This window comes from Nerophis lumbriciformis, linkage group LG37 (assembly GCF_033978685.3).
Source record: "Nerophis lumbriciformis linkage group LG37, RoL_Nlum_v2.1, whole genome shotgun sequence".
Classification (NCBI taxonomy): Eukaryota; Metazoa; Chordata; class Actinopteri; order Syngnathiformes; family Syngnathidae; genus Nerophis; species Nerophis lumbriciformis.
The window spans coordinates 11,444,150-11,470,000 of NC_084584.2; the positions used below are offsets into that span (position 1 = coordinate 11,444,150).

Consider the following 25,851-nt stretch of genomic DNA (forward strand, 5'->3'; position numbering starts at 1 on the left):
CACACACACACACATATATATATATATATATATTATATATATATATATATATATATATATACACACACACACACACACATACTGTACATACATATGTATGTATATATATATATATATATATATATATATATATATAAATATATATATATATATATATATATACACACACACACACATACATACATATGTATATATATATATGTAGGTATATATATATATACACACATACACACATACATATATATATATATATATATATATATATATATATATATGTATGTATATATATATATATATATATATATATTTACAGTATATATATATATATATATTTACAGTATATATATATATATTTTTTTCAGTATATATATATATATATATATATATATATATATAAGAAGGCACAAAATATTCCTGCTATATTTTAAAGCTTCAGGCCTGTTTAACTAAAGAGGAAGTAGGTGATGTCAAAGTGACATGTATGTTATTGTTCCGTTTATTACTTCCTCTTTCCTTGACATATTAAAAAAACAAAAAAAACAAAAAAAAAAAACATAAAAAAACTGTTCCCACACACAAATGATGATGATTGTGTGGCACTAACTTCCTCTGCATCTGCTGCCGGCAGGCACTAAAGCAGCAGCAGCAGCGGTGTAGGGAATGATGACACGGGGCGTCCTCCACACAGGACTCGCGCTGGTTTGTGCGCCGTCGTTGCGAAGTGAAACAAGGCGAAGGAATGACTTGGCTAACCTGAAAGCGTGCTAGTAATCGAGGGAAAGAGAGAAAGCGACCCTCATTCGGACCACTCCTCGTCGTCGAACTCCGACGAGTCGTCCTCGCTGTCGCTGCACTCCACGGCGATGCGTCGCGACAAGATGGCGGCCACGTCGTTGCCAAAGTGGTCCCGCTTCTCCTGCTCCCGCTGGGCCTCCACCTTGCGCAGGTTGAAGCCTGTCGAGGAACACAAGCTACAATATTCAGGATATGAATGTAGTAGGAAAAAAGTAAATACCGTAAATTACGGACTATAAGCTGCTAGTGCTGGGCGATATGTGGAATATACTCGATATATGGAATATACTTGATGTATGGAATATACTCGATATATCGCGGGTATATCTCTGTGCGATATAGAAAATGACTTTATCGTGATATTGGAGTATACGTTCTCACGCAGTTGCTTTTAGCTGCGGGCATTACACTTCAGGCTTTTCTTACTCTTTCTTGTCTCTCCTTCTCACAGAGACTTGAAACAAGCGCACCTTCTTACATACGTCACATACTGTCACGTCATACGCCCTCGCTGAGCAGAGAGGTAGCGACATGGTAAAGTTAGCTGTGATGCCAGCGATGTGGTAACAAATGAAGGAAGAATTAATTCCCAAGAAAACCATCGTCTGGCGGTGGTTTGGCTTCAAGTGGGAAGATGTTTTACAATTATGCGGCAAAAGCGTTGCTACAAAAAGTAGCACCTACTGCTAATTTGTAGCACCATTTGAGAAGTCACCCACTAGAGCAGTGGTTCTTAACCTTGTTGGAAGTACCGAAACCCCACCAGTTTCATATGCGCATTCACCGAACCCTTCTTTAGTGGAAAATAAAATTTTATTTTTTTTCAAATTCAAGAGAAAGTTATATGTTTTTGGTAACACTTTAGTATGGGGAGTATATTCTAAGTAACAAAGACTTAATTTAGAGTTATTTGGACACTAGGGCAGGGGTCGGCAACCCGCGGCTCCGGAGCCGCATGCGGCTCTTTGATCACTCTGATGCGGCTCAGCAGCTTACTTGCCGAACCCCCCGATTTTCCCGGGAGACTTCCGGTTTTCAGTGTCTCTCGCAGAAAACTCCCGGGATTAATATTCACCGATTTTCTCCCTTACAGTTATAATAAGAGCATGTCATGATGGTAGAGCATTTGGCGCCTTCTACAATCTGTATTAACAGCGTGCCAGCCCAACCACTTGTTATACAGTATGCATCTTCTGCTTGCACACGTACGTGACAGCAAGGCATACTTGGTCAACAGCCACACAGGTTACACTGACGGTGACCATATAAAACAACTTTAATACTCTTGCAAATAATGCGCCACACTTTGAACCAAAACCAAACAAGAATGACAAACACATTTCGGGAGAACATCTGCACCTTAACACAACATAAACACAACAGAACAAATACCCAGAATCCCATGCAGCCCTGACTCTTCCGGGCTACATTATACACCCCCGCTACCACCAAACCCCGCCCCCACCCCAACCCTTCTCCCTCACACATCAACCCCCCCCCTCCCCCCTCTGTGCGTCAGTTGAGGTGGGCGGGGCTTGGTAGCGGGGGTGTATAATGTATCTCGGAAGAGTTAGGGCTGCATGGGATTCTGGGTATTTGTCCTGTTGTGTTTATGTTGTGTTACGGTGCAGATGTTCTCCCGAAATGTGTTTGTCATTCTTGTTTGGTGTGGGTTCACAGTGTGGCGCATTATTAGTAAGAGTGTTAAAGTATTTTTTATACCGCCACCGTCAGTGTAACCTGTGTGGTTGTTGACCAAGTATGCCTTGCTGTCACCTACGTGAGCAAGCGGAAGCCCCGAACAACGTGTGGCTGGTCTGGCACGCTGGCTGAAGTGGGTGCTATATTCTTTATCGTCACGGCACGCATGACGCTGACAAGCGCCATTCTCGTAAAACCCGCGTGCCGCACCAGCATTCAATTTCCAAATTAAGGTGTGGGCAGCGTGTCTGAGTCCCTTGGTTTATACATAGCACAAAGCAAAAAAAAAACTTTGTATGCAGTGTTATTTCATTTTAAATTTCAAAACATTTTTGTGGCTCCCATTGTTTTCTATAATTTGTGAAACTGGTCAAAATGGCTCTTTGACTGGTAAAGGTTGCCGACCCCTGCACTAGGGGAACATATTCTAAGTAATAAAGACTTAATTTAGAGTTATTTGGTTAGGGTTAGGGCCAGGGTTAGAGGGTTAGGGTTATAATAAGGCCATGCCGAATAAGGCATTAATAAGTACTTAATAATGACTAGTTAAGAGCCAATATGTTACTAATTTGCATGTTAACAAACAACTAATTAATGGTGAATATGTTCCCCATACTAAAGTGTTACCATGTTTTTTTTACTGGTGCATAAAATGAAGCGTGCACCTTGTTCAAACAACAAAACCAACACAGTGCATAAACTCACAACGAATTACACACCTGCAAATCAGTCTGACTTCTGCTGTTGCCGTATCCGTAATACGCCGATAGGGAGAAGTTTTTATTTACACGATGAGTCGGGTGTGTCTTGACCTCCGCCGAACCCCTGAGCCCGACTCACCGAACCCCTAGGGTTCCATCGAACCCAGGTTAAAGGGGAACATTATCACAATTTCAGAAGGGTTAAAACCATTAAAAATCAGTTACCAGTGGCTTATTTTATTTTTCGAAGTTTTTTTTCAAAATTTTACCCATCACGCAATATCCCTAAAAAAGCTTCAAAGTGCCTGATTTTAACCATCGTTATATACACACCCGTCCATTTTCCTGTGACGTCACACAGTGATGCCAATACAAACAAACATGGCGGATAGAACAGCAAGATATAGCGACATTAGCTCGGATTCAGACTCGGATTTCAGCGGCTTAAGCGATTCAACAGATTACGCATGTATTGAAACGGATGGTTGTAGTGTGGAGGCAGGTAGCGAAAACGAAATTGAAGAAGAAATCGGTTTGAACCGTATGCAAGCGAAAGCGACGAAAACGACACGACAGCCAGCGACACGGGAGAAAGCGAGGACGAATTCGGCGATCGCCTTCTAACCAACGATTGGTATGTGTTTGTTTGGCATTAAAGGAAACTAACAACTATGAACTAGGTTTACAGCATATGAAATACATTTGGCAACAACATGCACTTTGAGAGTGCAGACAGCCCATTTCAGGCGCGCTAAGGACATATATTTTTCCACGATTTCAGCACTCATGTTAACCATACCTAAATAGACACAAAATACTGCATTACACAAGACTACCCGAATGTACTCGAATGATTGAAAAAAATAAATGTTTTTAAGCTAAATTATTGGTAAACACAGTTTATGTACAATAATTTACGTAAAACCACGAGTAATGAATAAAGTTTTCATCAATTAATATATTCTGTAGACATACCCTCATCCGCTCTCTTTTCCTGAAAGCTGATCTGTCTAGTTTTGGAGTTGATGTCAGCATCTGCTTTGAGTGTCGCAGGATATCCACACATTCTTGCCATCTCTGTCGTAGCATAGCTTTCGTCGGTAAAGTGTGCGGAACAAACGACTGACCATTTCGTCGGCTTTCCCCACAGCCTCGTATTTTGAAGAAATTCCGTCCAATTTCTTGCCACTTTCGCATCTTTGTGCAACTTGAATCCGTCCCTGTTCGTGTTGTTACACCCTCCGACAACACACCGACGACAGTGAGAAAATGGCGGATTGCTTCCCGATGTGACGTCACAACTCCGAGAGCGAATAATAGAAAGGCGTTGAATTCGCCAAAATTCACCCATTTAGAGTTCGGAAATCGGTTAAAAAAATATATGGTCTTTTTTCTGCAACATCAAGGTATATATTGACGCTTACATAGGTCTGGTGATAATGTTCCCCTTTAAGAACCACTGCTCTAAACCGAGGTACGTACCGAACCGAAATTTTTGTGTACCGTTACCATACTTGCCAACCTTGAGACCTCCGATTTCGGGAGGTGGGGGCGTGGTCGGGGGTGGGGCGGGGCGTGGTTAAGAGGGGAGGAGTATATTGACAGCTAGAATTCACCAAGTCAAGTATTTCATACATATATATATATATATATATATATATATATATATATATATCTAAATCCTGAAAATATGCAAACAAAACTGTGTTTGGATAATTGATACTTCAAACTTGCATAAATAAATATTAAGGAATATAACATAACTTGGCTTCTGAGAGCTTCAAAATGTAGTGAATGAAATGCTAAAGTTGTTGATAAACAAGCAATTATTTTAATAATTAAATAAGGTCATTTTAAATGAATTATTATGATAATTTAAAATATGATTATTTCAAATATGTTTATTTTAAGGCTCCAGCGCCCCCGAAGGGATTAAGCGGTAGAAAATGGATGGATGGATGGATGTTTATTTTAATGTAAAATTCTATGGCTGGATGTAATAAGGAGTCAGAAAAAATAAAAATACAATTAATTTTGATGTTTTTAGCAAAATATAGTAAAAATGTATGTAGTTTTTTAAATTGTTTTTATTAATAAATATCTATTTATTTTTAGGTAAGATAAACATAATAATACAATGTATCTCTAGTCTGGATGATTTAGTTCTTGTCACCCTGTTGTCCTCCCGTAGTGAAAAAAGGCTGTCCTCACTCAGGTCCGCATGGAGCTGGAGGGGGCGTGGCCTCCAGCTCCGGCTGAAAATCGGGAGATTTTCGGGAGAATATTTGTCCCGGGAGGTTTTCGGGAGAGGCGCTGAATTTCGGGAGTCTCCTGGAAAATTCGGGAGGGTTGGCAAGTATGACCGTTACACCCCTACCTTAGGTAGATATGATTTTTTTTTTGCACTTTTTCTGCAAGGACTCAATTAGGTCCCAAGGATCATAAGTGTGATTTTTAAAAAGTTTGTTCCAGCAAGTGGGAACGGCAGAAGGACGTACCTTGTCGGATGGCCTGCAGAAGGTCACTGCGGGGGTCGTCGGCAGACTCGGGCGCCGGCTGCGGTTTGGGGGTGCTGGGGGCCAGCGCAGCAGAGGGAGGGGGGGGGGCTCGGGAGTCGAAGGATGGCGGTGGCGGGCCAGGGGGAGGCGGTGGAGGAGGAGGGCCACCGCCGGGAGGCGGGGGTGGAGGGTACATGCTGGGAGGGGGCGGCGGGGCAGGTGGCGACGGGTAGGCGCCAGACATTGGAGGAGGCGGTGGAGGGCTGTCAAATCCGGTGGGAGGCGGGGGGGCACCGAAACCGGAGGGCGGGGGAGGAGGGGGAGGTGCTGGAGGAGGGGAGAGGTGGGGGCGAGAGTTGGACTGGGCGGAGGCCATTGGGGGAGCAGGCGGCGGGTGGTTGGGACTCAGGATGCTGACCCGCTTCTGGTTGGCAACGTCATTGTGGCTGCAACACAACACATTAGGATGCTTGTCCGTGAGCGGCGGCGGCGGCGCCGTGCTGTACTTACTCCATGTCCGCAGGCGGGGGAGGCAGGAAGTCATCGGGGCCGGGCGGCGGCAGCGAGGAGCTCGGGTCGTAAGCGTAGGAGCCCGTGCTCAACTCCAGAGCGTCGGGGCTGAAGCCGTCACCGGAGCAGATGCTGCCATTCAGAGCCTCAGAGGAGTTCCTTGAACACAACACATCACTCTTTGTTTCGTCCTGACAATGCCTGTGACATTCCAGCCTTGCTTCTAGCTCAGCGTCTTTTCGCCAAGATTAAGTAGAAGGTGCAAGGAAAACTGCACTTCTTTTGGAATCACTCACAATCCCAAACAACTACACAGTTTTGCCTTTACTTTGTGTTCTAGATAGTAAAAAAACTGCTCGCAGAGGTGGCTAACAATGCAGGTAATGCTTATTTCCTCCTAAACAGGCCTTCAACAGGGAGTCTGTGCAAATGGTGAACTTGAGCTTTTTCATCCATCCATCCATTTTCTACCGCTTATTCCCTTTGGGGTCGCGGGGGGCGCTGGAGCCTATCTCAGCTACAATCGGGCGGAAGGCGGGGTACACCCTAGACAAGTCGCCACCTCATCGCAGGGCCAACACAGATAGACAGACAACATTCACACTCACATCCACACACTAGGGCCACTTTTTCATATATATTCATTTTCATTTCATATATATTAATTTTTCCACAATTGTAAAATGTTTTTAAATACACATCAACATTGATCCAACACACTGCAGTGTTGCGTGTAAACAGCACTGGCATGGACACCCTACTCACTGTACCTTGCAGCTTTAATATTATTGTATTCATGTTAGACTTTAAGATAGCTAGCGATTAGCACTCTAGTTATTAAATTAGCGCTTTAGTTGCCAGCTAGAAATGAGCAGTCTAGTTGGCAGCGAGCAATTTGTGCTTTAGTTGCCAGATAGCGATTAGCGGTCTAGTTGCCAGCTAACAATTTGTGCTTTCGTTGCCAGCTAGCGATTAGCAGTCTAGTTGATTGTTAGCAATTCTAATCTAGTTGCCAGCTAATGATTAGTGCACTAATTGACAGCTAGAAATTAGCGCTCTAGTTGCCAGCTAGAGATTTGCGCACTAGTTGCCAGCTCGCAATTTGTGCTTTAGCTGCAAGCAAGCGATTAGCAGTCTAGTTGCTTGCTGGCAATTAGCGTTCTAGTTGCTTGTTAGCAATTATAATCTAGTTGCCAGCTAATGATTAGTGCACCAATTGACAGCTAGAATTTAGCGCTCTAGTTGCCAGCTAGAGATTTGCGCACTAGTTGCCAGCTAGCGATTAGCGCGCTAGTTGCCAGCTAGAGATTTGCGCACTAGTTGCCAGCTAGCGATTAGCGTTCTCAGTGTCAGCTACCGATTAGCACACCATTTCCCAGTTAGTGATTAGCATGCTATTTGGGGACTAGTTGCCAGCTTGCGATTAGCGTTCTCAGTGTCAGCTACAGATAAGCACGCCATTTCCCAGTTACTGATTAGCGCGCTATTTGGGGACTCGTTGCCAGCTTGCGATTAGCGTTCTCAGTGTCAGCTACCGATTAGCACGTCATTTCCCAGTTAGTGATTAGCGCGCTATTGCCGGCAATTAGCGTTCTAGTTGCTTGTTAGCAATTATAATCTAGTTGCCAGCTAATGATTAGTGCACCAATTGACAGCCAGAATTTAGCGCTCTAGTTGCCAGCTAGAGATTTGCGCACTAGTTGCCAGCTAGCGATTAGCGCACTAGTTGCCAGCTAGAGATTTGCGCACTAGCTGCCAGCTTGCGATTAGCGTTCTCAGTGTCAGCTACCGATTAGCACACCATTTCCCAGTTAGTGATTAGCATGCTATTTGGGGACTAGTTGCCAGCTTGCGATTAGCGTTCTCAGTGTCAGCTACCGATTAGCACGCCATTTCCCAGTTAGTGATTAGCGCGCTATTTGGGGACTAATTGCCAGCTAGAGATTTGCGCACTAGTTGCCAGCTTGCGATTAGCGTTCTCAGTGTCAGCTACCGATTACCACACCATTTCCCAGTTAGTGATTAGCATGCTATTTGGGGACTAGTTGCCAGTTTGCTATTAGCGTTCTCAGTGTCAGCTACAGATAAGCACGTCATTTCCCAGTTAGTGATTAGCGCGCTATTTGGGGACTCGTTGCCAGCTTGCGATTAGCGTTCTCAGTGTCAGCTACTGATTAGCACACCATTTCCCAGTTAGTGATTAGCGCGCTATTTGCAATCTAGCGATTAGAGGCACTCCTGCTACTAGTTGACTATTTTAGTATTGCACAAAAACATGGTATCTTTATGACCAGTTTAATATAAAACACATGTTTTAAAAGATATAAAAAATGTCCCTGCTCCATCAGTTTGGGAGTCCTTGGCCTGGACTATGTTGAAGACACCCGTTCTTAAAAAGCGCTCCAGCAAAGCAGCAGTTACATGCCGTGCCCAGGCTATAGTGACATTGTTACAGTAGGACAAGGACACAGTCTAAAACTAAAATATTCTGAGGATCGCATTTCCAGGAAGTTAACTTCTGCTTTCATTATTATTATTATTTTGTTTATTCCTCCGGGGGAACATTTGTTATTTCTTATGTCAGAGTTCAAAGGTTGTTTTAAAAAGTAAAATATAAAGCTAAGATCAAGTTCAAAAGTTAAAAAAAACGTGTTAAAATGGCGACTAAAGTGAGACAAAAGAGCACAGAGTTAAAGGGAGGAGTGATTTTGTTGCAATGGCAGTCTTCAAACCGGACATTCCACAGATGGGCATCAGCGTGTCCAGATGGTGTGATAACAGAAGATGCGGGAGTGGAATCCACAAAGGAAGTGGACCATCACTTAACTGCCTACAAGTAGGGCTGGCCCCACTGTGGACTGGACTCTCACTATTATGTTAGATCCACTATGGACTGGACTCTCACTAGTTATGTTAGATCCACTATGGACTGGACTCTCACAATATTATGTTGGATCCACTATGGACTGGACTCTCATAATATTATGTTAGATCCACTATGGACTGGACTCTCACTATTATGTTAGATCCACTATGGACTGGACTCTCACACTATTATGCTAGATCCACTATGGACTGGACTCTCACTATTATGTTATATCCACTATGGACTGGACTCTCACAATATTATGCGAGATCCACTATGGACTGGACTCTCACAATATTATGCTAGATCCACTATGGACTGGACTCTCACTATTATGTTAGATCCACTATGGACTGGACTCTCACACTATTATGTTAGATCCACTATGGACTGGACTCTCACAATATTATGCTAGATCCACTATGGACTGGACTCTCACTATTATGTTAAATCCACTATGGACTGGACTCTCATTATTATGTTAGATCCACTATGGACTGGACTCTCACACTATTATGTTAGATCCACTATGGACTGGACTCTCACACTATTATGTTATATCCACTATGGACTGGACTCTCACTATTATGTTAGATCCACTATGGACTGGACTCCCCCTATTATGTTAGATCCACTATGGACTGGACTCTCACACTATTATGTTAGATCCACTATGGACTGGACTCTCACAATATTATGCTAGATCCACTATGGACTGGACTCTCACTATTATGTTAAATCCACTATGGACTGGACTCTCATTATTATGTTAGATCCACTATGGACTGGACTCTCACACTATTATGTTAGATCCACTATGGACTGGACTCTCACACTATTATGTTATATCCACTATGGACTGGACTCTCACTATTATGTTAGATCCACTATGGACTGGACTCTCACACTATTATGTTAGATCCACTATGGACTGGACTCTAACAATATTATGTTAGATCCACTATGGACTGGACTCTCACACTATTATGTTAGATCCACTACGGACTGGACTCTCACTATTATGTTGGATCCACTATGGACTGGACTCTCACTAGTTATGTTAGATCCACTATGGACTGGACTCTCACAATATTATGTTGGATCCACTATGGACTGGACTCTCATAATATTATGTTAGATCCACTATGGACTGGACTCTCACTATTATGCTAGATCCACTATGGACTGGACTCTCACAATATTAGGTTAGATCCACTATGGACTGGACTCTCACTATTATGTTAGATCCACTATGGACTGGACTCTCACTATTATGTTAGATCCACTATGGACTGGACTCTCACAATATTATGTTAGACCCACTATGGACTGGACTCTCACACTATTATGCCAGATCCACTATGGACTGGATTCTCACAATATTATGTTAGACCCAGTATGGACTGGACTCTCACACTATTATGCTAGACCCAGTATGGACTGGACTCTCACACTATTATGCTAGATCCACTATGGACTGGACTCTCACACTATTATGTTAGATCCACTATGGACTGGACTCTCACAATATTGTGTTAGATCCACTATGGACTGGACTCTCACTATTATGTTAGATCCACTATGGACTGGACTCTCACTATTATGTTAGATCCACTATGGACTGGACTCTCACAATATTATGTTAGATCCACTATGGGCTGGACTCTCACACTATTATGTTAGATCCACTGTGGACTGGACTCTCACTATTATGTTAGATCCACTATGGACTGGACTCTCACACTATTATGTTAGACCCACTATGAACTGGACTCTCACAATATTATGTTAGATTCACTATGGACTGGACTCTCATTATTATGTTAGCTCCACTATGGACTGGACTCTCACTATTATGTTAGATCCACTATGGACTGGACTCTCACAATATTATGTTAGATCCACTATGGACTGGACTATCACAATATTATGTTAGATCCACTATGGACTGGACTCTCACAATATTATGTTAGATCCACTATGGACTGGACTCTCACACTATTATGTTAGATCCACTATGGACTGGACTCTCACACTATTATGTTATATCCACTATGGACTGGACTCTCACTATTATGTTAGATCCACTATGGACTGGACTCTCACTATTATGTTAGATCCACTATGGACTGGACTCTAACAATATTATGCTAGATCCACTATGGACTGGACTCTCACAATATTATGTTAGATCCACTATGGACTGGACTCTCACTATTATGTTAGATCCACTATGGACTGGACTCTCACTATTATGTTAGATCCACTATGGACTGGACTCTCACTATTATGTTAGATCCACTATGGACTGGACTCTCACTATTATGTTAGATCCACTATGGACTGGACTCTCACAATATTATGCTAGATCTACTATGGACTGGACTCTCATTATTATGTTAGATCCACTATGGACTGGACTCTCACACTATTATGTTAGATCCACTATGGACTGGACTCTCACACTATTATGCTAGATCCACTATGGACTGGACTATCACAATATTATGTTAGATCCACTATGGACTGGACTGTCACAATATTATGTTAGATCCACTATGGACTGGACTCTCATTATTATGTTAGATCCACTATGGACTGGACTCTCACTATTATGTTAGATCCACTATGGACTGGACTCTCACTATTATGTTAGATCCACTATGGACTGGACTCTCAAAATATTATGTTAGATCCACTATGGACTGGACTCTCACTATTATGTTAGATCCACTATGGACTGGACTCTCACACTATTATGCTAGATCCACTATGGACTGGACTATCACAATATTATGTTAGATCCACTATGGACTGGACTGTCACATTATTATGTTAGATCCATTATAGACTGGACTCTCATTATTATGTTAGATCCACTATGGACTGGACTCTCACTATTATGTTAGATCCACTATGGAGTAGACTCTCACTATTATGTTAGATCCACTATGGACTGGACTCTCACAATATTATGCTGGATCCACTATGGACTGGACTGTCACAATATTATGCTAGATCCACTATGGACTGATTGACAGGATACGTATTACACTTAAAGGGGAACTGCACTTCTTTTAGAATTTTTGTTCATTTTACAAATACGGCCAACTCTAAAGCGCCAGAAAAAAATACACTCACCCGAGTTTTTGTTTGTTAGGGTCACCCGTCACTAGAGGTGGGAGTCTTTGGGCACCTCACGATTCGATTACGATTCAGGAGCTATGGTTTGACTAAAAATTGATTACTGATGCATCCATAATTTATATATATATATATATATATAGACACAGTTTTACATTTCTTTTCGTTTTAAAAACAGTCTATTTGTAATAAGAACCAGTTAAATTAATTCTCACATTTACTAAATTAATAGAAATGTATGCAAAACTGAAATATACTGTAAGTGCCTTATAATGAAGGAGCTGCATTACTTTATATTAGGGTTGTACGGTATGCCGGTACTAGTATAGTACCGCGGTACTAATGAATCAAAAACCGTACTATACTCCGTTTGAAAAGTACCGGTTCCCGGGGCATGACGTCATGTCGTGACGTTGCTGGTTTTACGTGCAAAGGAGCATGTTCGGCAGCGCACACACACAGAGTACTAACAAGCAGACACAGTGTGTAGACAGAAAAGGGAGAACGGACGCATTTTGGCTTAAAAAGTAAAGATAAAGGTGAAGTTATAACACTGAAACACCCTCAGGAAGAGGTGCTTTAAGACATGGCTAGCTAGCTAGCTAGCGGCGAACGTCTATCCACAGTCTGCAGTGTTTTAGCTACTTCTAAATCACTAATCCTCGCCTCCAAGTATCATTATCACTGCAGGACGAGGAATAGCTAAACATGCTTCACTACACACCGTAGGAGGATACAATAGCTCACCGGTGTCATCGCTAACAAACGCTAGCGCGCCTGAATGTAAACAAATGCCATGGGTGGATCTACACCTGACATCCACTGTAATGATATCAAGTACAGGAGCGTATCTAGTCGATACTACTATGATTTTTTATTGTCGCAAAATCTTTTTTCTTTACAATTCATACTATGTTTATAAACTCAGGAAATACGTCCCTGGACACATGAGAACTTAAATTCTGACCAATGTATGATCCTGTAACTACTTGGTATCGGATCGATACTTAAATGTGTGGTATCATCCAAAACTAATGTAAAGTATCAAAGAAGAGAAGAATAAGTGATTATTACATTTTAACAGAAGTGTAGATAAAACATGCTGAAACAGAAAGTAAGCAGATATTAACAGTAAAGGAACAAGTAGATTAATAATACTTTTTTACAGCTTGTCCTTTTTAATTTTGACAAAATAATAGAATGTCAAATGACACAATATGTTACTGCGTATGTCAGCAGACAAATTAGGATCCTTGTTTGCTTACTTATTAATAAAAGACAAGTTGTCTAGTATGTTCACCATTTTTTAAGGACTAAATTACAATAATAAACATATGTTTCATGTACCCGAAGATTTTTTGTTCAAATAAAGCCTATAATGCATTTTTTTTGTGATCTCCTTTATTTGGAAAAGTATCGAAATACATTTTGGTACCGGTACCACAATATTGGTATTAAGACAAACTATTAATCGATTTAAACTATTATACAAACATGGGGTCTGGTTCAAATATAGAGACGAGGGTCTTTAATTTGACCTGCTGTTGTACTCTGTCTCAAAGTGTTAACATGTGCTCAATGTTTCCTTAACATTATTGTTAAGTTGTCTATTACCATTATTGCTATGTTGTCTATTACCATTATTGCTATGTTGTCTATTACCATTATTGCTATGTTGTCTATTACCATTATTGCTATGTTGTCTATTACCATTATTGCTATGTTGTCTATTACCATTGTTGCTATGTTGTCTATTACCATTGTTGCTATGTTGTCTATTACCATCATTGCTATTTTGTCTATTACCATTGTTGCTATGTTGTCTATTACCATTATTGCTATGTTGTCTATTACCATTATTGTTAAGTTGTCTATTACCATTGTTGCTATGTTGTCTATTACCATTATTGCTATGTTGTCTACTACCATTATTGCTATGTTGTCTATTACCATTATTGCTATGTTGTCTATTACCATTATTGTTAAGTTGTCTATTACCATTGTTGCTATGTTGTCTATTACCATTATTGCTATGTTGTCTACTACCATTATTGCTATGTTGTCTATTACCATTATTCCTATGTTGTCTATTACTATTATTGCTATGTTGTCTATTACCATTGTTGCTATGTTGTCTATTACCATTGTTGCTATGTTGTCTATTACCATTATTGCTATGTTGTCTATTACCATTATTGCTATGTTGTCGATTACCATTATTGCTATGTTGTCTATTACCATTATTGCTATGTTGTCTATTACCATTATTGCTATGTTGTCTATTACCATCATTGCTATTTTGTTTATTACCATTGTTGCTATGTTGTCTATTACCATTATTGCTATGTTGTCTATTACCATTATTGTTAAGTTGTCTATTACTATTGTTGCTATGTTGTCCATTACCATTATTGCTATGTTGTCTATTACCATTATTCCTATGTTGTCTATTACTATTATTGCTATGTTGTCTATTACCATTGTTGCTATGTTGTCTATTACCATTATTGCTATGTTGTCTATTACCATTGTTGCTATGTTGTCTATTACCATTATTGCTATGTTGTCTATTACCATTGTTGCTATGTTGTCTATTACCATTATTGCTATGTTGTCTATTACCATTATTGCTATGTTGTCGATTACCATTATTGCTATGTTGTCTATTACCATTATTGCTATGTTGTCTATTACCATTATTGCTATGTTGTCTATTACCATTATTTTTAAGTTGTCTATTACCATTGTTGCTATGTTGTCTATTACCAGTATTGCTATGTTGTCTATTACCATTATTGCTATGTTGTCTATCACCATTATTGCTATTTTGTCTATTACTATTATTGCTATGTTGTCTATTACCATTATTGCTATGTTGTCTATTACCATTATTGCTATGTTGTCTATTACCATTGTTGTTATGTTGTCTATTACCATTATTGCTATGTTGTCTATTACCATTATTGCTATGATGTCTATTACTATTATTGCTATAATGTCTATTACGATTGTTGCTATGTTGTCTATTACCATTATTGCTATGTTGTCTATTACCATTATTGCTATGTTGTCTATTACCATTATTGCTATGTTGTCTATTACCATTGTTGCTATTTTGTCTATTACCATTGTTGGTATATTCATTATTCCTACATTGTTGATACAAATTATTATTACAGTGTAATAATTATAGTTACCTGTGGTAATGACACTATGATACAACATCTGTATTATAATCCTTCAACAAAGTAAGAGTGAAACTCGTGTGAATAATCACTGAATGGAGAACTGGGGGTGGGATTAAATAAGTTATCTTCTTCCCACTCCCTTTCAGGCAAAACTAGACAATCATGCATTACATACTATATATTACCTTTTGCACTATATTAATTTATATTATTATGTGTTGTCAACTTTGTACTTTTTTTTTTTATTATTATTTTTTTATGTCATTGCCTGAAATAAATAAATCAATGAAAAAAGAAAAAAAAGAAAAAATGGAAGACAACTCTACTTTGTATACAATAAATAAATTGATTATCGATTATTGACATTTGCTAATCCATTTTATAATTGTCCATGCCCGAATTGCGATGCATCTAAAAATCTAATATTTTCCCCACCTCTACCGCAAAACCACGATATTTAAAATACCGTTACATCCCTGATACTTAACTATTAGCCACTAAACTTTGAAGTTTAGTGTAAACCATCTAAACCTCCCATCAACTCACAGTTCATTCTTGGGGACCACGAACTCCTCGCCCATCTTGCGGCGCTCCCACTCATCCTTCCTGGTCTTGATCTTGCGGGGGTTGAGGGTCCGCTGGTTCAGGTGGTCTTTCTTCTCCTTCTGCTCAGAGGTGTGACCGGGGGCGTCAAAAACAAAGGCAGGCGGTCAAGGTTCTGAGTGCGAGGACTCACCCTGTGTTTCCGTTTCTCCTTCTTGATGTCTTCCGTGTCCTGCAGCATCTTCTCCCTCCACAGCTCAAAGAAGTAGGAAGGATCGGTGTAAAATGTCAGGGCCTCCCTTCCGTCATCGCTGTGGACAAACAATAACTGTGGCTTTTGTGGTCGACACAACTCTTTTGGGACTGCTTGAATCGTGCATGCATAGTGTTGCCACGGTCTTCCACGTCCTGCAAGTCCTACCGGTACGGGCTGAGGTAGTTGAGCGGCGGCGGCGGGAAGCACGTGAGGTAGGTCTCCTGCACGGTCATGGGCAGCGACGGCCTGGTGAAGAGCTTCTGGTCGTGAATCAGGCTGCTGCGGAACGCCTTCCGAGTGGTGATGGCCTGAAGAGAAACTGACAAAAAAAACGTCTTCTCTGTTTATGACCTTTTAGAGGAAAAGGAAGTGGTAACCGATGTCACAACGGACGCCACACAGGTCACTATCAGACAGTAACAACTTGTGACCTTTCCCTGCCAATCAGCTAAGAGCGGTAATGAACTATATAGAACATACTTGCCAACCCTCCCGGATTTTCCGGGAGACTCCCGAAATTCAGCGCCTCTCCCGAAAACCTCCCGGGACAAATTTTCTCCCAAAAATCTCCCGAAATTCATGCAAACCTGAGTGACGTGTCGACAGCCTGTTTTCACGTCCGCTTTCCCACAATATAAACAGCGTGCCTGCCCAATCACGTTATAACTGTAGAATGATGAAGGGCGAGTTCTTGGTTTCTTATGTGGGTTTATTGTTGGGCAGTTTCATTAACGTCCTCCCAGCGCGGCAACAACACACAACAACAGCAGTCACGTTTTCGTCTACCGTAAAGCAGTTCGTCTGCCGTAAACAGCAATGTTGTGACACTCTTAAACAGGACAATACTGCCATCTACTGTACATGCATATGTGACAATAACATCTAGGGCTTTTAGAGAATGCACAAATGCGCACACAACAAGGAGACGAATCAGAATGCATCATCAGAGAGGGTGTTCAGCATGGTTAGAAAAATAGTGACAGAGAATAGAACAAGGATGGACAATTCAACCCTTTACTCAACAATGAGTAGATGAGTGTTATGTGTGTGTATATGTGGAAATAAATGAACACTGAAATTCAAGTATTTCTCTTATTTATATATATATGTATATATATAATAAAATAAATATAAATATATATAGCTAGAATTCACTGAAAGTCAAGTATTTCTTATATATATATATATATATGAAATACTTGACTTGGTGAATTCTAGCTGTAAATATACTCCTCCCCTCTTAACCACGCCCCCCCCCACCTCCCGAAATCGGAGGTCTCAAGGTTGGCAAGAATGATATAGAATAAGATGACATTACCGTATTTTCCGCACTATAAGGCGCACCTAAAAACCTCCAATTTTTGTTGACATTCCCTTTAGTGCAGCTCCATCTAATGCAGTGGTTCTTAACCTGGGTTCGATGGAACCCTAGGGGTTCGGTGAGTCGGCCTCAGGGGTTCGACGGAGCTTCCGCCGCAGAGGTCAAGACACACCCGACTCATTGTGGAAATAAAAACTTCTCCCTTTCGGCTTTATGGATACGGCAAAAGCAGAAGTCAGACTGATTTGCAGGTGTGTAATTTGTTGTGAGTTCATGCACTGTGTTGGTTTTGTTCTCTGAACAAGGTGATGTTGATGCACCAGTAAAAAACTTCTCTTTGTCTTGAATTTGAAAAAAACCCATTGTATTTTTCACTAAAGAAGGGTTCGGTGAATGCGCATATGAAACTGGTGGGGTTCGGTATCTCCAACAAGGTTAAGAACCACTGATCTAATGGATGCATAACGTAACCCCAGCCTCTACTGTAGCGTCTATTCTATGCGCCTTATAATGCGGTGCGCCTTATATATGAACGTTTTAAAATAGGCCATTCATTGAAAGTGCGCCTTATAATCCGGTGCGCCTTATAGTGCGGAAAATACGGTATAATAAACACCTGTCTTTTAAAACACCGTCGTAACATTGCTGGCGTGTCACATGGCTGATAAGGCATACTTGCCAACCTTGAGACCTCCGATTTCGGGAGGTGGTGGTGGTGGTGGGGGGGGTGGTGCGTGGTTAAGAGGGGAGGAGTATATTGACAGCTAGAATTCACCAAGTCAAGTATTTCATACATATATATATATATATATATATATATATATATATATATATATATATATATATATATATATATATATATATAGGGGCGTCACGGTGGCAGAGGGGTTAGTGCATCTGCCTCACAATACGAAGGTCCTGAGTAGTGTTGGGTTCAAAACCGGGCTCGGGATCTTTCTGTGTGGAGTTTGCATGTTCTCCCCGTGACTGCGTGGGTTCCCTCCGGGTACTCCGGCTTCCTCCCACCTCCAAAGACATGCACCTGGGGATAGGTTGATTGGCAACACTAAATTGGCCCTAGTGTGTGAATGTGAGTGTGAATGTTGTCTGTCTATCTGTGTTGGCCCTGCGATGAGATGGCGACTTGTCCAGGGTGTACACCGCCTTCCGCCCGATTGTAGCTGAGATAGGCTCCAGCGCCCCCCGCGACCCCAAAAGGGAATAAGCGGTAGAAAATGGATGGATGGACGGATATATATATATATATATATATATATATATATATATATATATATATATATATATATACATCCTGAAAATATGCAAACAAAACTATGTTTAGATAATTGATACTTCAAACTTGCATAAATATAACATGAATATAACAAAACTTGGCTTCTGAGAGCTTCAAAATGTAATGAATAAAATGCTAAAGTTGTTGATAAACAAGCAATTATTTTAATAATTAAATATGGTCATTTTAAATGAATTATCATGATAATTTAAAATGTATTATTTCAAATATGTTTATTTTAATGTACCGGTATAATTCTATGGCTGGATGTAATAAGGAGTCAGAAAAAATAAAAATAAAAATACAATTAATTTTGATGTTTTTAGCAAAATATAGTAAAAATGTATTTAGATTTTTTTTTTTTTTAATTAATAAAAATATTTATTTTTAGGTAAGATAAACATAATAATACAATTTATCTCTAATCTGGATGATTTAGTTATTGTCACCCTGTTGTCCTCCCGTCGTGAAAAAAAGGCTGTCCTGACTCATGGAGCTGGAGGGGGCGTGGCCTCCAGCTCCGGCGGAAAATGGGGAGATTTTCGGGAGAATATTTGTCCCGGGAGGTTTTTGGGTGAGGCGCTGAATTTCGGGAGTCTCCCGGAAAATTCGGCAGGGTTGGCAAGTATGTGATAAGGTGTGATGTGTTGAAGTGCAATGTTTCTTTTCCCCTCCTCGCGGAATGTCGACAGAAGATTCTGTGATAATAGCATACAAAATGTCTTCCTCTGGACAGTGACAAAGTCCCACACGATTGACCCTAGGGCTGGGCGATATATCGAATACACTCGATATATCGCGGGTTTGTCTCAGTGCGATATAGAAAATGACTATATCGTGATATTGGAGTATACGTTCTCACGCAGTTGCTTTTAGCTGCGGGCATTACACTACAGGCTCTTCTCACTCTTTCTTGTCTCTCCTTCTCACAGAGACATAAAAAAAACGCACCTTCTTACATACGTCACATACTGTCGTGCGTGCAACGTCATACGCCCTCGCGGAGCAGACAGGTCGAGACATGGCTAACGTTAGCTGGGGGGTCCATCGTCTGGCGGTGGTTCGGCTTCAAGCGGAAAGATGTCGAACAGACAAGCGTAATTTGTCAAGTGTGGGGCAAAAGCGTTGCTACAAACAGTAGCATCATTTGAAAAGTCACCCGCTAGAAAAGGAAGAGTGCTTACTCCGCATGTCAACATCTCTGTTCGGTGCCACACCAACAAAATGCCCAAGCAACCATTTCCACATCAACACCGTATGAAAAAAATAGTCAACAAAAGGACATACACTATTTTTTTTTTTGTCATAAAAAAATACAATCATGTGTGCTTACGGACTGTATCCCTGCAGACTGTATTGATATATAATGTAGGAACCAGAATATTAATAACCCTTTAGTGTGAATGAGTGTAGGGAGGTTTTTTGAGTTGTGGTACTAATTGTAAGTGTATCTTGTGTTTTTTATGTTGATTTAATAAAAAATACAAAAAAAAAAAAATATTTTTTTTAATTTCTTGTGTGGCCCGGTACCAATCGATCCACGGACCGGTACCACTGCTCCAGTATACTCTGGACTGAAGCTGTGTGCCTTCATTGTTTTTGTAGCTGTTTTGAGGCATGTTAAAAAAAATAATGCACTTTGTGACTTCAATAATAAATATAGCAGTGCCATGTTGGCACTTTTGTCCATAACTTGAGTTGAAGTTCTCTTATTTTGGAAAACCTTGTTTTCCAAAATAATAATAATTGAGACTTGTATTAGTAGATTGCACAGTACAGTACATATTCCGTACAATTGACCACTAAATGGTAACACCCCAATACGTTTTTCAAATTGTTTAAGTCGGGGTCCACGTTAATCAATTCATGGTAAAGTTACATTGTTTAATGCAGGGGTGCTCATTACGTCGATCGCGAGCTACCGGTCGATCGCGGAGGGTGTGTCAGTCTATCACCAGCCAGGCATTAAAAAAATAGTCAATACAAAAGGAGTACAGAAGCTGGACAAATAAGATGCCAAAAACCAACCACTTTCATGTGGTATTGGACAGAAAGGAGGACTTTTTTTTCCTCCTCCATTCGAAAATGCGGACGTTATCAGCACCACTGTCTGATTCCAATCAATGCAAAAGTCATCAGAATCAGGTAATACACCAACTTATATTCTTGTCTTCATGAAAGAAAGGAATCTATATGTGTTAAACATGCTTGCATTATCTTTAAACACCTTTAACTTGTTAACAATATTAACTATATGTGTTAAACATGCTTGCATTATCTTTAAACACCTTTAACTTGTTAACAATATTAACTATATGTGTTAAACATTCTTGCATTATCTTTAAACACCTTCAACTTATTAACAATATTAACTATATGTTAAACATGCTTGCATTATCTTTAAACACCTTTAACTTGTTAACAATATTAACTATATGTGTTAAACATGCTTGCATTATCTTTAAACACCTTCAACTTATTAACAATATTAACTATATGTGTTAAACATGCTTGTATTATCATTAAACACCTTTAACTTGTTAACAATATTAACTATATGTGTTAAACATGCTTGTATTATCATTAAACACCTTTAACTTGTTAACAATATTAACTATATGTATTAAACATGCTTGTATTATCATTAAACACCTTTAACTTATTAACAATATTAACTATATGTGTTAAACATGCTTGTATTATCATTAAACACCTTTAACTTGTTAACAATATTAACTATATGTGTTAAACATGCTTGCATTATCTTTAAACACCTTTAACTTGTTAACAATATTAACTATATGTATTAAACATGCTTGCATTATCTTTAAACACCTTTAACTTGTTAACAATATTAACTATATGTATTAAACATGCTTGTATTATCATTAAACACCTTTAATTTATTAACAATATTAACTATGTGTTAAACATGCTTGCATTATCATTAAACACCTTTAATTTATTAACAATATTAACTATATGTGTTAAACATGCTTGCATTATCATTAAACACCTTTAACTTGTTAACAAAAACATATTTCATAAATAAGTAAATATAAATTATATATATGAATGAGGTAGATCCCCACGACTTGATCAATTGAAAAGTAGCTCGCCTGCAGAAAAAGTGTGAGCACCCCTGGTTTAATGCATCCATCGGGGCATCACAACAAATTTAGGCATAATAATGTGTTAATTCCACCACTGTATATATCGGTTTTGGTTGATATCGGAATCGGTAATTAAGAGTTGGACAGTATCGGAATATCGGCAAAAAAAACATTATCGGACATCTCTAATTATTATTATTATTATTATATACCAAGTGAAATATTACCAGAATGGTGTTAAATGACGAATTTATTCTGAATTGAATCATCACCCCAAGAATCGGAATAGAATCGTGAGGTGCCCAAAGAGTCTTGCTTTTAGAGACAATAACGTTCTTTGAAGTTTAAGACAAATATCCGAAGGAGACCTGTGTTTACTTGGATTAAATATAGTTTTCAGCAGGTCTGACCACTGAAGGTGGCTCCTTACCCTCCTCCTCTTTGGGGTCTAGCTGCGTGACTTGTAACTGCAGGCAGTCCACTCGATCCCCGAGCGAATTCATCCTTTTAGCGAAATCTTCCGCCTGCTTGAAGAGCTGCTTGAACACGTCCTCTGCATACTTGCCTGCGGACCACAAACGTCACATGTGGAGAAGTGAAACAGAAGAAGGCCGTGAAAGACACTCACTCAGGCTCCCCAGCTGGCGAATGATGTTGGCCAAGCTGTTGTTGGTCACACATTCCAGCTCGCTGCGGATGCTGGTGGGGATGGACTGGCGGCACACGTGCCGCGGCTCGATGTTCCTGATGATCAGAGGCATGGCGAGGCGCGGGCGGCGAGGGGGCCAAACCCTGCGGACGAGAGTTGGTCAGTAACGATGTACGAGCGTCGCCCTGAAGACACTGCATGTGAGCCTTCGTCACGCGGGTAAAAATAAACACCCAGCCAGACGCACTAAAGGAGAAGCAAAACTCAGGCTTTCCTGTACTCGGCAGAAAAAACCAAAGCCAGTTTCAGTGGTGAGCAGCTGAAAATTACACCCTGCACAAAATCATCAAAATTGAAAGCATGCCCACATCACAATATTGCATCTTTTTTTTCTACACTGAATTAAGTGTTAAATTATGTCATCATTACGTTGTGACTTCCTGGTCAGGCTTTACGTTCATGTTCATTCGAGGGTATAAAAATGCTTAAAGGGGAACATTATCACAATTTCAGAAGGGTTAAAACCATTAAAAATCAGTTCCCAGTGGCTTATTTTATTTTTCGAAGTTTTTTTCAAAATTTTACTCATCACGCAATATCCCTAAAAAAAGCTTCAAAGTGCCTGATTTTAACCATCGTTATATAAACCCGTCCATTTTCCTGTGACGTCACACAGTGATGCCAACACAAACAAACATGGCGCATAGAACAGCAAGGTATAGCGACATTAGCTCGGATTCAGACTCGGATTTCAGCGGCTTAAGCGATTCAACAGATTACGAATGTATTGTAGTGTGGAGGCAGGTAGCGAAAACGAAATTGAAGAAGAAACTAAAGCTATTGAGCCATATCGGTTTGAACCGTATGCAAGCGAAAGCGACAAAAACGACACGACAGCCAGCGACACGGGAGAAAGCGAGGACGAATTCGGCGATCGCCTTCTAACCAACGATTGGTATGTGTTTGTTTGGCATTAAAGGAAACTAACAACTATGAACTAGGTTTACAGCATATTAAATACATTTGGCAACAACATGCACTTTGAGAGTGCAGACAGCCCAGTTTTCATCATTTAATATATTCTGTAGACATACCCTCATCCGCTCTTTTTTCCTGAAAGCTGATCTGTCCAGTCCAGTTGGAAATGCATCTGCTTTGAGTGTCGCAGGATATCCACACATTCTTGCCATCTCTGTCGTAGCTTAGCTTTCGTCGGTAAAGTGTGCGGAACAAACGTCCAATTTCTTGCCACTTTCGCATCTTTGGGCCACTGGTGCAACTTGAATCCGTCCCTGTTCGTGTTGTTACACCCTCCGACAACACACCGACGAGGCATGATGTCTCCAAGGTACGGAAAACAGTCGAAAAAACGGAAAATAACAGAGCTGATTTGACTCGGTGTTTGAGAAAATGGCGGATTGCTGCCCGTTGTGACGTCATCGCTCCGAGAGCGAATATTAGAAAGGCGTTTAATTCGCCAAAATTCACCCATTTAGAGTTTGGAAATCGGTTAAAAAAATATATGGTCTTTTTTCTGCAACATCAAGGTATATATTGACGCTTACATAGGTCTGGTGATAATGTTCCCCTTTAAAATGTAATATCGGAAATTAACGGTATTGTTTTTTTTTATTATCGGTATCGGGTTTTTTTGGGTTTTTTTTTTATTAAATCAACATAAAAACACAAGATACACTTACAATTAGTGCACCAACCCAAAAAACCTCCCTCCCCCCTTTACACTCACTCCATCCATCCATTTTCTACTGCTTATTCCCTTCGGGGTTGCGGGGGGGGGGGGGGGGTGCTGGAGCCTATCTCAGCTACAATCGGGCGGAGGGCGGGGTACACCCTGGACAAGTCGCCACCTCATCGCAGGGCCAACACAGATAGACAGACAACATTCACACTCACATTCACACTCATTCACACAAAATGGTTGTTTCTTTCTGTTATTAATATTCTGGTTCCTACATTATATATCAATATATATCAATACAGTCTGCAAGGGATACAGTCCGTAAGCTGCTGGTCCACTAATAGTACTAACCTTTAACAGTTCATTTTACTCATTTTCATTAATTACTAGTTTCTATGTAACTGTTTTTATTTTTTTACTTTATTTTTTATTCAAGAAAATATTTTTGATTTTTTTTTAATCTTATTTTATTTTTTTGAAAAGGACCTTATCTTCACCATACCTGGTTGTCCAAATTAGGCATAATAATGTGTTTGTAATGTGTTTGAGAAAATGGCGGATTGCTTCCCGATGTGACGTCACGTTGTAATAATAGAAAGGCGTTTAATTCGCCAAAATTCACCCATTTAGAGTTCGGAAATCGGTTAAAAAAAAAAGGTCTTTTGTCTGCAACATCAAGGTATATATTGACGCTTACATAGGTCTGGTGATAATGTTCCCCTTTAAGCACTTCCTCCCTCATCTATAACCAGAGGTGGGTAGTAACGCGCTACATTTACTCCGTTACATCTACTTGAGTAACTTTTGGGATAAATTGTACTTCTAAGAGTAGTTTTAATGCAACATACTTTTACTTGAGTACATTTATAGAGAAGAAACGCTACTTTTACTCCGCTCCATTTATCTACATTCAGCTCGCAACTCGCTACTGATTTTTATCCATCTGTTAATGCACGCTTTGTTTGATTTGGTTTGTCAGACAGACCTTCAAAGTAGGATCTATCGCATGCCTGCGTTTCACCAATCAAATGCAGTCACTGGTGACGTTTGAGCCAGGCGGTCACGTGATTAACTGCACATAAAGTTTCAGCGGCAAAACAACAACAAGCTTAAGCTTACATGAACTCAACGTCAAATTTGAGGAAGCACATCGCTGGAAGTGACGTTAGTAGATATTTTGGCTGTCACCGTAGGCTGATGTTAGCTTCCCTGCTATGAATCACTGTCAAATGTACATCGTGTGGGGACATTTATTAACGCACTGCAGCCTCATAGACAGACAGACAAGCACGCACGCACAAATTAAACGCCTTTCTAGTATTCGCTCTCGGAACGATGACGTCACAACGTGGCGTCACATCGGGAAGCAATCCGCAATTTTCTCAAACACCGAGTCAAATCAGCTCTGTTATTTTCCGTTTTTTCGACTGTTTTCCGTACCTTGGAGACATCATGCCTCGTCGGTGTGTTGTCGGAGGGTGTAACAACACGAACAGGGACGGATTCAAGTTGCACCAGTGGCCCAAAGATGCGAAAGTGGCAAGAAATTGGACGTTTGTTCCGCACACTTTAC

The 25,851-nt window shown here is 40.2% G+C and overlaps 1 protein-coding gene across 1 annotated transcript in view; it reads right to left on the reverse strand.

The window, feature by feature from the left end:
• Nucleotides 1-373: 373 nt before the first annotated feature.
• The window catches only part of wasf2 (WASP family member 2), a 27,546-nt gene continuing 2,068 nt past the window's right edge, over nucleotides 374-25,851 (reverse strand). The window contains exons 2-9 of the mRNA XM_061931185.2: nucleotides 22,559-22,722; nucleotides 22,361-22,495; nucleotides 16,368-16,521; nucleotides 16,140-16,257; nucleotides 15,950-16,068; nucleotides 6,206-6,364; nucleotides 5,696-6,141; nucleotides 374-954 (exon numbers count right to left, since the gene is read on the reverse strand). Coding sequence (XP_061787169.1) covers nucleotides 797-954; nucleotides 5,696-6,141; nucleotides 6,206-6,364; nucleotides 15,950-16,068; nucleotides 16,140-16,257; nucleotides 16,368-16,521; nucleotides 22,361-22,495; nucleotides 22,559-22,722 — 1,453 coding nt within the window. The 3' untranslated portion in view covers nucleotides 374-796. The remainder of the gene's footprint in view (nucleotides 955-5,695; nucleotides 6,142-6,205; nucleotides 6,365-15,949; nucleotides 16,069-16,139; nucleotides 16,258-16,367; nucleotides 16,522-22,360; nucleotides 22,496-22,558; nucleotides 22,723-25,851) is intronic.